At 41.2% G+C, this 16,768-nt stretch overlaps 1 protein-coding gene across 2 annotated transcripts in view; it reads right to left on the bottom strand.

Moving 5' to 3' along the window:
• Positions 1–13,895: 13,895 nt before the first annotated feature.
• The window catches only part of pmepa1 (prostate transmembrane protein, androgen induced 1), a 30,288-nt gene continuing 27,415 nt past the window's right edge, over positions 13,896–16,768 (bottom strand). For both annotated transcript variants that reach the window (XM_068595773.1, XM_068595772.1), the window contains 3 exons: positions 16,166–16,219; positions 15,529–15,902; positions 13,896–14,794 (listed from right to left, as the gene is read on the bottom strand). In XM_068595773.1, the coding sequence (XP_068451874.1) occupies positions 14,485–14,794; positions 15,529–15,902; positions 16,166–16,219 (738 nt within the window). In that variant the 3' untranslated portion in view covers positions 13,896–14,484. The remainder of the gene's footprint in view (positions 14,795–15,528; positions 15,903–16,165; positions 16,220–16,768) is intronic.

The following is a 16,768-nucleotide window of genomic DNA, read 5'->3' as shown; positions in this document are numbered from 1 at the left end:
CTCGGCTGTCACTCAAACAGTAAACAACCGAGCTGATAACAAAGAAGGGTCAAAGTTTTATTGTCTCCATTTTCCAAAGGAAAGAAAGTTCTGGAGTTTAGTTTCTCCATCTTATCTTTTCTCTCGATTTTCTTAATTCTCTCCCTTTTTTCCGTCATCCTTCCTTTACCTCCCCCCCCTCCCCCACTTGCTTCCTAATAGCCTGTTGAGCTCTTTTATATCAGGTCACATGGTACAAATCAAAAGAAAAACATGATATGAATCCACAAAAACCAAAAAAAATACATATCAGGTATCAAATAAACATAAAAATCAGGGCTGCAATAATATATAATCCCAATGTACAACCTCTAAACACAACTCAACAATAAATAGGATTAGGTGTGAGGGTTACTTGTCTTAACGACCTTTGGGACTCAGATCGCCGTCCAGTGATCAATCTGATTTCAACTTTTTTATTAGATCTTAACTTTTTTCCTCTCCGCTGCAGAATGAGTCGTAAAAACCTCCAGACGATCAGCCGGATGATCGCATGTTGCGAAAAAATCTTCACGCTAACTCTCTAAATGCTGCAAATATCTGATGTCATTTTTAGTTTTGCATCCCTTTCAAAAGATTTGAATCAAATGATAAACAGTTTCTCCCGCCGTGTGTCCTCTCAGCGCATCATCCCACACGACATTGTGACACGAAAGTGAGTGTAAAAAAAGAAAGAAATTAGACTACGAAACCTCATCATGTTAACTCGCTAACGTTAGCACGCGTTAGCTTACGGTATCTTACGTTATCTTACGTTATTTTACATTAGCTAACGTTAGCTTTCGTTAGCTTTGTGGTTGTGACAGAAAGTCGCCGTGGTGTAGTTTGCTTACAGCACATTGTTTGCAAAGTCAGAGAAGTAAATCCGTTGCTTTACTTTCCCGCTCTTTTTGGCATCAGAATCACTGAGTTTGGTTTCAGGAAACCCGTCGTGTGATACCGGCCTCGTGGTTGCAAAAAAAAGTATTTTTGTACAGCATGTAGAATTCCACCCAGTTTACTTGCAGGAAAGCTCATGTAAAGTGTGTTTATAGACATGCACGTAAATAAAAAGGTAGTTTTGTGGTACTCAAAACCTCAAGATCACTTTTTGAAGGTTTCGATCTCGTCTCTGAAATCGACCTCGTGTTTTATTGGTCTTGCCTCGGGCCTCGAATGAAGAGGACTCACAATCCTATTTCCTTTAGTTCCTTTACTACCACAAACACACACACACTTTATTGTGTAGTTTATTTAAGAGTTTGTAATCCCTCATGCACAATCCTGATGCCTTAAATACTCACTCCACATAGAAAAATAGCCAAAATAGTCCTCAACAAATGCAATATTTCCTCCTGTGTGAGTAACATTTGATGAAAACTACACTGACCAGCTGTTTTAGGAAATTACAACAAAAAATTAAAGTTTGTGTTCAGTCTTCTACTAAACTGTAAATATCTCTTCCTGGAGTTTCAATGTCCTTTTAGGTAAAAATGCAGCACATGGAAAAATCAAAAGAGTGAGCCAAATAGACTACGAGCACGGAGAGAAGTTGTGCAATGAAAGTTGGACGGGCAGTCGCATCAAAGTCGAGGGCTTATCTGTGTGTGTGTGTGTGTGTGTGTGTGTGTGTGTGTGTGTGTGTGTGTGTGTGTGTGTGTGTGTGTGTTCTTGCGTAGTGGACTAGTGGACTACAGAGCTGCAAGAGGTGACAGGCAGTGACATCACGGAGGGTCCGGGCGGACACTCACCCGTCGGCTAAACGTCAGCGGTGACGCTGACGCGAGCGCCGGGCCGTGATTGGTCGGAAGAGCAAACGACGTTGTAGAGGAACGTCCTGCAGAAGCCTCGTGGCGTCACTGAAACACGCTCTGTGTCTGAAATCAATCCTCATTTCACATGCAGAGCCTCACATTTACACTGTTATCAGTGCTTTTAAAAATGTCACGCACGATAATTCACGTTATTAAGTGTCTCAATTTACCGCTCACTAAAAAGAGCAAACTATTAAATATGTTCAGCTTTTTTGGGGGCTTATAATCAAGTTTTTTAATGTCAAAGTTCCCAGTTTACGAAGCCATGTTTCAGCGTGGACCAAAAAGGATCCACCGACCGCGTTCACGGAGACGCCCGATGAACAACGAGTTGTACAGAACATGCAGCGCGTCTTTGAACGCACCACCGAAAAAAACAGAAACTGTGATCTCAGCAAAAGCCCCAAATTTCCTAAAACTAAAGTTAAAAATCAGGGACAAATTAAAGAATGAAAGATGCAAAGTACAATCACTGTAATGAGCCTGAGTATCATCAACAGGTAGAGAGAGAGAGAGAGAGAGAGAGAGAGAGAGAGAGAGAGAGAGAGAGAGAGAGAGAGAGAGACGAGCTTTTCAACAGGTCTCCCTCTGAGGTGACAGCTGACGTAGGAACTTGGCAAAGAAGAGAAACGAGTCGTTCCGTTTACAGTCGTTGAGTCATTGTAATCTAATCGATAGCTGGCTGGGAATCAATGGTCCTGAGATCAGAAGCTGCTGACGCGAACCGACAGGTCACACCCGTCGAGAGCAGAGTTAAAGTCTGAGTCGAGGACTCTGAGGTCGAGGCTTAAGTCCCTGAAGGGGGACTCCGAGTCGAGGCAGGTTTTGTACTCGACTTCCAGGTCAAGGGTCGAGTCAAATCCGAGTCTCGAGTCTGTCTGAGGAAATCTCAAATCGACACTTGAAGGGAAGTTCAAGCAAAGCCTGAAGTTACTCTGAATCCAAGTCATGTTGTGTTTTTTTTAACTTTAAAAGGTCAAAGTCGAGTCATGTACGATGAGTCCAGGTCGAGTGTCAAGTCAAACCCAAGTCTCAAGTCTGTCTGATGAAATCTCAAATCAAGTTTTCAGGTTCATGAGATTAAATCTCAAGTCCTTTTAGAGCATGTTTAAGTCAAAACCTCGAGTCATTCAGGACAAGTTACAAGACAAGTCTCAAGTTGATTTAAAGTCCAAGTCAAGTCCTTTATATATAAAGACAGTGTTCACAGTATTCATCTACCGATATCTACTAATATGAACGTTGTTCAGTCGGTCCTCAGTGCCAGAGGCCAGATGAGGTAACACACTAGATTACAGCTGATATCACGCTGTGTCCTTTGCTTCCTCCTTATAATCTAGCTCCCTTGTTACTCCCCTTGATTCCTTTCCTTTAACCTCATATTCAAAATGTCCACTTGTTTCCTTCTGTTTCCGTTTCCCCACGTGTCTTTTCTATCTATAAAATGTTAAGTTATTATCATTCATGCTCATCTTTCTCTTGTATAACCTAAAAATATATATATATACTAAGTGTATTTAATCTTAGCATACTTGAGGATACTTTAATATACTTGTAGCCCTAATACTAATCGTAAGTATACTTAAATTGTGCTATTTTGAAGCAACATATTTTGTACTTAATATATTTGTATTTGAATACTATTTAATGTTACGTTTATTCAGTATATTTTTGTGTGCTAAATTGGAGCAACTTAAAGTATACTTAGTACATTTTAAGTATATTATTGTGTATGTGCTAAAGCATGCCGACAGCTCACTTAAATTGTATTTTAAGTATATTTGAAATATATTGTATTTGTAAAGCGCTTTAAAAGGTATAAAAGGTACATTTTGTGAATTAGAGTAACTTCCTGGCATCTTCGTTGATTATCTGACCAGAGACACTTTGACATAACCTGTCAGGATGACAACAACAACAACAACAACAACAACAACAACAACAACGCCAATGACCCAGCTAAGTGAAAATAATAGCCGGGACGCCAACGCCTAACTGGAATGCGTCCGTAATCGGTGCTGTTATTTTCTTGATGAGTTATTTCAAAGTCAGCTGCTTAACCAACAAAACAAAAAGTCTTCACGAAACACAGACGCGCGTTTCGTTGTAGCCTAATTACAGCTTCGATCCAGCATCGTCGCGTCAGACAGGTTGGATCGGTTCACGAAAACTATTTGATTATGGTCATCAAGCAGACGATAATCATATACGTGTGTGTGTGTGTGTGTGTGTGTGTGTGTGTGTGTGTGTGTGTGTGTGTGTGTGTGTGTGTGTGTGTGTGCGCGCGTTTGCGTGTATTCTGTCCCTCCAAAATGATCTGATGAAATCAAGTCAAAATTCTACATGACACAACAACAAACAGAAAGTAAAGTATGTTATCTACAGGCTCCATGATGTAGCCAGTTAGCTAACACGTACAAGTGCCCGTTTGCTAACACATACAAGTGTCAGTTAGCTAACACATACAAGTGCCCGTTAGCTAACACATACAAGTGCCCGTTAGCTAACACATACAAGTGCCAGTTTGCTAACACATACAAGTGCCCATTAGCTAACACATACAAGTGTCAGTTAGCTAACACATACAAGTGCTAGTTAGCTAACACGTACAAGTGCCCATTAGCTAACACATACAAGTGCCTGTTAGCTAACACGTACAAGTGCCAGTTTGCTAACACATACAAGTGCCTGTTAGCTAACACATACAAGTGCCCGTTAGCTAACACATACAAGTGCCAGTTTGCTAACACATACAAGTGCCCATTAGCTAACACATACAAGTGTCAGTTAGCTAACACATACAAGTGCTAGTTAGCTAACACGTACAAGTGCCCATTAGCTAACACATACAAGTGCCTGTTAGCTAACACGTACAAGTGCCCATTAGCTAACACGTACAAGTGCCCATTAGCTAACACATACAAGTGCCTGTTAGCTAACACGTACAAGTGCCCATTAGCTAACACATACAAGTGTCAGTTAGCTAACACGTACAAGTGCCAGTTAGCTAACACATACAAGTGCCCATTAGCTAACACATACAAGTGCCAGTTAGCTAACACATACAAGTGCCAGTTAGCTAACACATACAAGTGCCAGTTAGCTAACACATACAAGTGCCCATTAGCTAACACGTACAAGTGCCCATTAGCTAACACATACAAGTGTCAGTTAGCTAACACGTACAAGTGCCAGTTAGCTAACACATACAGTACTTCCAAGTACTTCCAATGCAGTTTCATATATACTATTATTTGATTATTAGCGTTATTAGTAATAACAATGCTACATCTGGTTGACCTAGATGTTACAACTTTAAAACACTGGACGAGTTTAATACAAATGTTAAAAAGCTTATTATTTGTGGCACCTTTCCATTTCACCGCACTGCTTTTGGGCAATCATTTACTAATGTGCTGTACTGTAGCTTTGTATTGTGTGTATTGTGTGTTCAACCACATACACTGTTGTATTAATGGATGAATAATTGGTCAAGGTACAGAGAAGGTGACATTTATGTTTTGACTGTACATGGTCCCTTTTAAATAAATATATAAAGATATTGTACTTCTATGAGCTATATATATATATATATATATATATATATATATATATATATATATATATATATATATATATATATATATATATATATATGTATATATATGTATATATATGAGCTATAGCAGAAAAGTGAACTTAAAAGTGCCTTTAAATTGTACTAGTTGAGTAAATGTACTTTGGTGTAGTTAAATAAATATAAAACCTAACTGGTCATTAATGATGATGTCATGGGAAACTTTATTGAAAGCAGGAAGAAGAAAAAATAAACACAATGAATTATGGGTAGAATTATGGGCTTTAAATAGGAAGCCGTAGGAAAAACACAGTTGTGAATTGATGGATGGACTTTATTCACCTTAAAAACAAATATAAGTGAAGTGCGCCACCTGCTGGATGCTGGCTAAGTACAGGTAGATCAGCAAGTATTCCTGTAGTAAAATTACTACTACCACACTTTTAACATACTCTGTGCCACGTAAAACTCTTGTATTCAAGGTGTTAATGTGTTTAAATATATTCAGGACATAAAAGTACTTCATGCAAAAACAATTGTCTTTTAAGATGGTGTACTATTACATACTATGATTAGATTATATTTCTCGTGCATTAATGTAAAAGCAACGTTTTACTGTGGCAGTTGATCGAGGTGGAGCTAATTTTAAACTATAAACTAATGATTATATTGATTGTGGATTAACCTGCTGATTAATCCATTGATTAGTTTGTAAAAATAATGACATTTTGTGACGACCAACAATCCAAACCTCATCATTATCACTAAAAACATTATTACAACTCATTTCCCCTTCTCCCAGCCTCTTGATTGGCAGTTTGTTAAGATCACCTGCTCTTCCTAATTGAGAGCAGCTGGGGAGGGGGCGGGGCAGTTCCCCTCTCGGCCAATCAGGAAGCGGCAACACCTTTAAAACTCCTCTGACTCTTCTTTTCTGGCTGAAGGGAGATTGAATGTAATCCTACGACACCTTCCTGCTCACTTTCCCGCAGTGAAGCTTTGAAGTTTCTTCGGTAAAATTGGTTCTTCGGTTGACAGTTAAAACGTGTGTGAAGTTTAGCTCATTTAAATTAAGTCAGTCGATGTAAAGTTAACCAGAAGATATGAAGTTGACGTACCTTTTCATTAAAAGTAATGTTTTTTGAATGTTGGATTTGTATATCTTTTATAAGTTCAAGTCTGGAGAGCAAATGTACGACGTGCATACTCAAAGGCAATATTACAAGAAATAACTCAGATTAAACTCTCAGATTAAAGGCATAATTTCATGAGAAAAAAATGTATATTCTCTTAATTTCATTGGCAGATTCATGAGAAAGAAAACTAACAAATTTGCGAGATTAGAAAGTCATAAATTTACAGAAAAAACTTGGATATTCCTTGAGATTAAAGTCTATCTATCTATCTATCTATCTATCTATCTATCCTAATACTTCTAATTACAGTTTGAAGAAGAAGAAAAAGTTTTGAATTCTTCTTAACTCCTCGTGCGAGTTTCATATGTAGAAATAAATAAATAACTGCAACAGGATAACTTTGGCACAGTTTCATCATATTTGTATTACAAGTAAATAACCGGAGGAGACGCTAACATATTTATAAAACTTTTTTATTCATTTTTTGTTTATTATTTTTAAATCGTTGGCTGTAACTGAAATGCATCCGCTTCGTACTCGTGTTTTCCGGTACGACAACAACAAAACCGTAATCAAACGCAAGGAAAATAACAACAAAAACCTAGACCATAGATGTAAACCATCTGTTATAAATTAAAATAAAAGTTTTTTTGTTTTTTTAATACACAAATAAGCAGTTATTATTCATCGTTGAGGATACGTAGGCCTCTATATAAGTATGTGAGCCATGCTGTGAGCGGAGAGAGAAGACCTTCTGAAACTCTTCATCTTCCTCGAAGACGAGTTTACAAAGTCCCTCATATATTGTTCAGATGTGTGTGCAGGATCAAACTCAACAGGTGGAAGACTTCTACAACAGTCACTGCGGTGATGAGACGGCGAGGGTTTGTTTTATTTATTTATTTTTTAAATATGCACACATACGTACTGCAACCAAGAGACGGCTCTGTCCGTCTCTTCTGTTTTCCACCTTGTTTTTTCTTCAACATTGTCAGAAAAGCTGACGTCAAACAGCAGAGCGGAGAAAAGAAAAAGTGAAAGCGACAAAAAAGAACAACGCAACAGCTGATTCCTGTTGACGCTGTACTTTAGTTTAGAGTACAAGTACGTGTTATTACTTAAAATACTTGTCGACGGGTCAACAGCAGAGTAGGAAGGAAGAAAAGACCTTGTTAAAAAAAAAAAAAAGGGTTTTGCCCAAAAGAAAGTAATAAAAGTTCAAGTCAGACGGGACTCTTCAGTTTCTTCTTTGGAAATGTCTTCAATGATAACGTGGACGGAATATAATGTTGTGTGTTTTTTGTGTATTTGGAGGCTTTTTTTTTTGTGTTTCCGTGGCGGCCATCTTGTTCTGTCGTCTCATGCAGGAAGGAGACGTGACGTGATGCGTTCAGGCGCGTCTCGTTAGTAAAATGTCTTTAACACTTTAACGACTTCTCTGGTGTTTTTAAAAGTAACTTATAATAACGCATAGATTTTTTTTTCCTCATCATTTATGGAAGTCCATGTATGGCAAGAAAAGAACAAAATGAAACATATTAATAAAAATAATAGTATAATCTGCTGAAGGTCAACTGCAAATCTTCTAATTTTGATTTACAAAATGACATTTTTTACATACATTGTTTATATAGTATACACACAATGTATATACACCATGTATCTACTACATATAGTATACACACAATGTATATACACAATGTATATACTACATATAGTATACACACAATGTATATACACAATGTATATACACCATGTATCTACTACATATAGTATACACACAATGTATACACACAATGTACTACATATAGTATACACACAATGTATATACACCATGTATCTACTACATATAGTATACACACAATGTATACACACAATGTACTACATATAGTATACACACAATGTATATACACCATGTATCTACTACATATAGTATACACACAATGTATACACACAATGTATCTACTACATATAGTATACACACAATGTATATACACAATGTATATACTACATATAGTATACACACAATGTATATACACAATGTATATACACCATGTATCTACTACATATAGTATACACACAATGTATACACACAATGTACTACATATAGTATACACACAATGTATATACACAATGTATATACACCATGTATCTACTACATATAGTATACACACAATGTATACACACAATGTATCTACTATATACATGATGTATATAGTAAATACACCATGTATACACACAATGTATCTACCATATGCATTGTGTGTACACAATGCATATGGTAGATACATTGTGTGTATAGTATATATACAATGTAAATACACATTGTATATGTACATACAATATGTATATATGTATACAATGTATATATACATATTGTATGTACATATACAATGTGTATTTACATTGTCTATATACTATATAGACAATGTATCTACTATATACATTAAAAACAGTTAAATTGTTGTTCCTGTTTGTTTGTAAAAAAAGTTGCTGTTTAATTTATTATCCTAATAAATGAAAACAAATTCTGTAAATTTTCATCTATTTATTGAATTTTGTTACTTTTTGTTGCAAAGACCTGAGTCTCCACGCGACCTCCTCATCATGAGTTTGACAAAAACAACAGAATCTTCCTTTTGAATCTTTTTTTTATTATTTTATATATATATATATATATATATATTCATCCCCTGTCCTTGGCGCTGACGGGCTTCCGTACGTCACGACCCCGCGCGGCGAGAAGTATTTTATTGATTTCCTCGGTGCGGTTCTGCCGTCTTTCGTGGTGTCGAGGGGAAAAAAAAAGGCCAAAAAAACCAGAAGCGGCGTCTCTCCGGCGAGCTCCCCGGACGCCAGAAGGCACACGAGGGACTCGAACTCGCGTCTTTTTCATCCTCTGAAGAAAACAGTTTTGCTCTTTAAACTTTAGAAACGACACTCAGAAGCCGCGGAGTCGCTTTCACACTCTGAAGCGTTGGTTTTACAAAATGAAAAACAAAAAGTGTGATTGATGGATTGAAGTAAAATTACATTTAGTTTTCAAGTGAATAAACAACAACAACAACAACAAATAATTAAAAAAACATACATTTAGCACGCTACGTTAAAATAGGACTAATATCAAAAAGGCAAATAGTAGGTGTATTGCAACGCTCTCTGCGGCATCACTATCAAAAACATCTTCATCATCATCATCATGCAGTCATCTTCATCTGAGACAGTAAGGAGGCGTGGCCCGGGATGATTGACAGCCCAAACTCGCCGCACTCACGTTTTGCCCGTCTCAGCGCAGGCAGGCACACTTGTATACGACATATCAACAATAAACAACAATAAACAACAACAACAACGACGACGGAGGGCCGGTCTGAGAGGAGCTCTGTCGCTGGACAGCAGGCATCTCAAGGGGACAGGAAGAGCTCGTTCAGACAGGAAGAGGAGGGGGGAGGGGCTGTGGAGGTGAGCCAGGTGTGTGTGTGTGTGTCTGTGTGTGTGTCTGTGTGTGTTAGATACATGTTTTCACTATCTTGTGTGGTCCACAATCAGAACAAAATGTACGTGGATGTATGAAAGTGCACCTGTGTGTGTGTGTGTGTGTGTGTGTGTGTGTGTGTGTGTGTGTGTGTGTGTGTGTGTGTGTGTGTAAGGTCTGGTTCTTAGGTTAGTTTGTTTAGTCTGCTCTGCGTGTGTGTGTTTAGTTTTTGTCTAGACGGCTGGAGTCTTTCCCAGGGCAAGTCAGTGTAGATTAACACACACACACACACACGCACACACACACACACACACACACACACACACACACGCACACGCACACACACACTCTTTGCTTTGGGAGAAAGACACAGTGCGCTGACTTGAGAAAGCGGGTTGTGATTTCTGGAACGAGATAAATTATTGTTGTGACTTTCATTTTAAACTGTTCTAGAACCGAAAACTGAAGTGTGTGTGTGTGTGTGTGTGTGTGTGTGTGTGTGTGTGTGTGTGTGTGTGTGTGCTGACTTCACCTGTCCCACTGAGCCCTCCCCCCCCTCTCTCTCTCTCTCTCCTTCCTGTCTTTTTTCTTTCTTTCACTTTAGTTATTTCTTTGCGTGCTCAGCCAGCGCAGCGAGAGATTGACGCACACGTTTTTAAAAACTATTAAATATTTAAAACGACTACAGTCTTGTTTCTTCGCTTGGCGACGGACCCTCGGTCCAGCCTTCTCGTACCCGCTTGCGAACCCATCCGGGGGGAAACCGAACCACTTCCATCAAAAATAAAAACTATAGAAAATAAGAAAAGGGGCAGTGAAGTGGCGGAGGGAAAGAAAAGCGAGAGAGAACAATAAGTTATGTGAACGTGTGCTGGGACTCATCCTCTCACTTCAAGGTCAAAGGTCATTCATACTCTGATTGATTCACTCTCTCCCGCAGCTGCTTTGGGTCAAGAGATTAAGTTCTTTAAATCGTGATTTGTTTTTTGATATTTATATTTATAAACGGAGGAAGAGAGAGCGTGACGCAAAGAAACGACGGATTGATTATTTGTCGTTTTCTTTTGCGTGAGACAGACGTTGAAGGAAGGATTCGTGTCGTTGAACGGGGAGAAATAGAAAATGTTTTATTGAGTAAATATTTTTTCTTCCTGAAAGATGAATAACTGACGATATGTCGGTCAGTCGCTGTGTTTTTAACATATTTGAGTTGTTTCCACAATCCTCAAAGACTCTTGGAGGATTTGAATTGAAGTAACTTAAAAAAAGAACATGGAGCTCTTAAAGGGCCGGCGCGTCACAAACAGACACAGAGGATTCACCGCGTTATAAAACGTCTCTCTCTCTGTTTTTTTGGCCTTTTGAGTCTCTCTCTCCTCCTCGGCAGCGACGAAGTCAAACCCGACTCTGACTTTTGGCGGCGGGTTGTGGGTTCGGCCCCCTGTGGAGGGCGCTGTTGCATAAAGGCTGGACACTTAAAGGGGCACCGTCGCGTCGTTGTTTATTTTTCTTTCTTTTTTTAAAGTTCAACTGGCGAACCTCAGACCAGCCGGTTCAAAGAGGCGCCCGAAAAACATTTCACACACGAAGCGACGAAAAAAGATTAAAAAAAACAACAAACTACAAACGAGCTAATATGCTACGTTACCGAGCTAAAAAAAAAGTCTCACGACGAGAGGGCGAGTCGCTGTCGACACTCGTGTCACTTTTCAACACTTCTGCGTGTCTTAACGCACAACAACTCGCCTCCGAAGAGTTCTGCTCCAAAAAAAACTTTGGTCACTTTCATGAACTTATTCTCTATGGAAGCCCATTGACGCCAAAAATGTTAAATTACTTTTGTCATAATTATGACTTTTTTGTCATTATGAAAAAAGTCTTCTTTTTTTGTCACAATTATGACAACAAAAAAATACTTTTTTTCATATTCAAGACTTTTTTTGTCATAATTATGACAAAAAGGATTAAAAAAAAGTTTTGTCATAATTATGACAACAAAAAAATGCCTTTTTTCATAATTAAGACTTTTTTTTGTCATAATTATGACAAAAAAAGTCATTTATAAAAAAATAAGAAAATTTTTAGTTGTTTTCTTGTCATAATTATGACTTTTTTTTAGTTTTTTTGTTCAGAAATAGGCTTCCATACATTCTCTAATTATGTAATAACACGCAAAAAAACACATTTCTCAGAGTAAGAAATGTGTTTTTCTTACTTTGTTGGTGTTTGAAAACCCGGCCGGTGGATCCAGCTGGTGTTTTATAATGAGTCTCTCTCTCTGGAAGGATATGTAGAGTTTTTTGGAGCACAACTCTTCTCTTTGTGTGTCTTCTAAAGGTTGTTTGTTCTATTCCTCGAGCTCCACTATTAAAGGTTTCTACGGTGAGCCGGCGCTGGCTGACGTCAGATTGTTTTGTCTCTTTTTCCTGGTGCAGTAAAGTGCTCTGAGATGCCTGCGACAGCGGAGAACTCACCAGAGGGCACCGCGCGAGTGTGTGTGTGTGTGTGTGTGTGTGTGTGTGTGTGTGTGTGTGTGTGTGTGCGCGGCCACAGCGCTGCACAGTCAGCGTATCACTCGTGTCCAGGCCTCCCTCCTCCAGTAGAGCCCCACAAAGAGGGGATGTGCATCGTCTCTCTCTCTCTTTTTCTTCTGGAAACCCCCCCAAAAAAATTTCAAAATAAAAGCCGACATTAAAAGCTCCTCTCCGCCGCTCACGGCACACGTTGTCGTGATTAGCTCGGACACGAAGTCTGATGGACTCGTACGTGGAGGAAGTGACCCGCCGGCTTTGGGAATGGCTCATGATTCGGCCAATGGGATGAGAGAGAGAGAGAGAGAGAGAAAGAGAGAGAGAGAGAAAGAGAGAGAGAGAGAAGAAGCAGAGTTTCTGATTGGGCCCACGGGACTCTGATTCATTTCCTTTTTGCATAAACGAGGGATTCTTTCATTTTAAATGGTCCATTTCAGACTCTCCCAGCGATCTGTGATGGTGATACTGGGCCGCTGTGCACGGAGCCGGTCCGACATGTGATGGTGATACTGGTCCCGCCCTCCTCCGCCCTCCTCCGCCCTCCTCCACCCTTCTGGTGAGCCGCTGTGTTTTCCCCTCGCTCTCTTTTTTACGCCTCAACGCGACAGAGCTCCTTCACAATAAAAGTCTCTCCCACACGTTCCATCTGCGCATACTAAAAAAATAGTGCAATTCTTTTCAGCAATTATATAAATAACTCGCAAATTCGTGCTTTTGAGTTCGCATACGCGCGTGTGTGTGTATGTGTGTGTGTGTGTGTGTGTGTGTGTGTGCTCAAAAAACTGTAACACACACCAACACGTATAGGCAGCAAAAATGTTCAGCGTGAAAGTTGGCACCCCAACAGATTAATGATGTTTTCTTTCTCTAAAACTAGACTCAAAACATAAAAAACAGAAGAAGAAGAAGAAAAAAACATCTTTTACTCTTACGAAGCTATCGATTTTTAGAAAAATACCCCTTCTGCGTTCTCCGTTTTCTCTCTCATCAATCATATTGCGGTCTTGAACTTTGTGCAAACCTTTTTTGAGGAAACGACAAATAAAATCGGGGGGAAAAAAAAGGATTCAAGCGACGACGACGACTCCGGCGTCTGTCGGTTGGGTCGGTCGCTGTAAGGCGGAACGTTTCGCTCTGTGCTACGACTGCTCAGCTAGCTGGAGACGCTAAATCTAAATGTGAACTCTTTTTTTTCTGGAGACACTGGAACATGCAGACGTGCAGCTGAAGACGCAGGAGCCACGGCCCTAACAGGGCCAAAAAGGGCCCAAGAAGGGCCCAACAGGGCAAAAAAGGGCCAAAAAAGGGCCCAAAAGAGCCAAAATGGTGGTTAGTAAACATGAACTAAATGGAGTCAAAGCAAGGTGGGAGGAGTTATCACTAGAAATCAAAAAACCTGGAAGAACCAAGAAGACTGCGACGCTTCGCCGTTCTTCTGGATAGAACGATTTTTCTCGTAAAGCGCGCAAAAAAAAAAAGACGACAACGACGAACAAACAGACGAAAAGGTTTTTCAAGAAAGAAACAGGAGTAAATATTTGTAAAGCGTGAAGTTCGATCAGTCCGATGGGAGGAGGGACGGGTGGTGGAGCTGTTTTAAGGAGGGAAGGAAGGATGCATCTGTATCCTTCTTCCCTTCTTTCTGCACCCTCTGCCCCTCCCTTCTGTGACATCATCATCTGAAAATGAGAAGCCGCGGAAACAGGAAGTGTCACGATTTGTCTCCCGCCTCTGTGCTCTGCAGGAGTGATGTAGGGTTGGTTTTTTTTTTCAGGAGTTCTCCGTAAGCGCCCTTAAGCCCTCCCGCCCGGTAGCTCCTCGCCGGCCGCCGGCCGCCTTCCACAAGCGGCGAGCGCACACAAAAAATCTTTTTTTTCCTCCTCCCCCCTTGAACCTCCCCCTTAACGGACGAGGGAGAAAGGAGGCAGTGCTGTCACACCCGCTGGGGCTTCTGGGATTTCTCCTTGGCGTTCCTGGCGTTCCTGTTGTCCACGCTTCCCCGCTGCAGGGGCGGCGGTCGGAGGAGGCCGTGGATGAGCGAGGCAGGGGGCGGGGCCGGGGGCGGGGCCGTCCGGTGGGCGGGGCTCAGGGACGCCGGGTGGTAGTAGTGCCCGATGACCTCGCTGTAGGTCGGCGGGGCGCCCTCCACTCGAGAGCCGCCTTGCTTCTGCTGCCGGGTCAGCGCCTCCTGGGCCTCCAGCACGCTGACGCCCGAGTGGACGCTCGGGGGAGGAGCCTGCAGGCTGGAAGCACAAACAACATGGCCGCCGGTCAACGGGACGGGAAGAAGGAACACGCAGGAGAAACGTACATTCAAGGAGACGACGGAGAGAAGGGTCGGGAAAGGACGTAAGAACCACTGGACCAACTGGTTCCTTACGTCCTTTCCTAGTTCCCACTGATAAACCAACGGGTTTCCATGACTTCTCCATGATTGTCATTACTTTCATCCCAATTTCCATGACTTTTAACCAAATTTTGAGGACTTTTAACCAAATTTTCATGACTTCAAATCAGATTTTCATGACTTTTATCCCAATTTCCATGACTTCAAACCAAATTATACCAAATTTACATGACTGTATTACAAATTTTCATGACTTTTAACCACATTTTTAGGACTTTTAACCAAATTTCCATGACTTCAAACCAAATTTTCATGACTTTAAATCAAATTATACCAAATTTCCATGACAATATTACAAATTTTCATGACTTTTCACCAAATTTCCACGCCTTTCAGGACTGCCTGTATGGATGCTGCTGATATTTTGAGCCTCTTTCTTTTAAAAGCAGATTCATTATTTCAAACTTAGCGTGAATGAACGTCATGAACACATGAACACAACACATGTGCACGACTTTTACTACACTTTTGGAGTTTTATTTGTCTTTTCCAGGCCTTGAAAAAACCATTGTCAAGCACTTTTCCAGGTTGTCCGTGCGCGTCAGTAAGAACCCCGCCCCGTTGCGTTACCTGGCCTGCAGACAGGAGGCGCTGGACGGGTGGACCGGGTGGGAATCGAACACGGTCCGGTTGGGCGGCGCCCTCACCGACTCGCGGTTCAGCTCCATCTGCTGCTCGGGGTCGCGCAGCTGCAGCGTGCAGGGCCCCTGGTACGGCGGCGGCTCCTCGCCGTCCGACAGGCAGATGGTGGGCGGGAGGTCGATGAGGCTCTGGGGCAGGTAGGGGTACGTGGGCTGGAAGCGGCTCGGCGCGTACGTGTGCTGGAAGCGCTGGGACTGGAGCGGCGGCAGCGACTGGGACTGCGACTGGGACTGGGGCTCCCGCTGCAGGTAGGACGAGGCGGCGCCGCCTCTGTCCGGAGGCCGCGGGTTGTACACCTGGTGCTGTCGAGAGGGAAACGACGCCAACACGCTCAGCTGATTGATTCAAATCAGCTGATTTCTGTTCCACTTCACTGGTTTAAAGAAGTGTCGTTCACCCTGTGGCACATTTCACGACTAGCCGAGCCGCTATATTGTAGCATCAGACGCTCAACAATGGATAATTACTTGCGGCAACTCTGATTAATATTGTTTTTGGAGCGATTAAGTGAAATTGGATGTTTTCCCCAAAGCAAAATCACCGGTTTAGCGTCTGGACCACTCACCTCGTTTAGACTGCTGCTCGTCCCCGTGGCAATGGAAGACCACAGACTTCCCTCCTGAGGGAGAGAGACTTTGATTTAGATACGTTCACCTAAAGTATCACACGTGCATTCATTATCAGTTCAAACCCGTCGTTCCTTCCAGTGCTGTGGCAGCAGAGATTTAGTATTTTATGTCAGATTCATTTCAAAAGGATGAAAGAGAAGCTTCTATGTTTACATACCACATGTACGTCACATACCGGGGTTTTAATCCCTGTTTCCACTAATGTGTTGCTAAATTTAAAGGGTTTACGGTGAATTTGTGTCGTATATTTCTGTATTTTTACATTTTACGCGAAGAAAAGCAACGTTTTAGTCATAGTCTCTTCCGCACAGCGAGGCACACGGATCGTCATGATTATTATTTATTGTCAGATCAGAAACTCAGAACCGCCCGAGACCCAAAGCATCGATTATCGGGCCAGAAAAAGGTTCAGATTTGTGCGTCCGTCGCTCCAACACGGTGTATTTCCTGCTGCAAGCTTCACTGTGTCGGTCACAAACCTCCTTTTTTTTTTCAAAATAAAACAAACTTTAGGTAAATGTTGCCGTTTTTCAAAGCAA

Source organism: Clinocottus analis, unplaced genomic scaffold (genome assembly GCF_023055335.1).
Source record: "Clinocottus analis isolate CAN_PGR_092001 unplaced genomic scaffold, fCliAna1.0.p SCAF_32, whole genome shotgun sequence".
Taxonomy (NCBI): domain Eukaryota; kingdom Metazoa; phylum Chordata; class Actinopteri; order Perciformes; family Cottidae; genus Clinocottus; species Clinocottus analis.
Note: the sequence above shows the minus strand (reverse complement) of the source record. Positions and strands in the feature narration are given on the sequence as shown.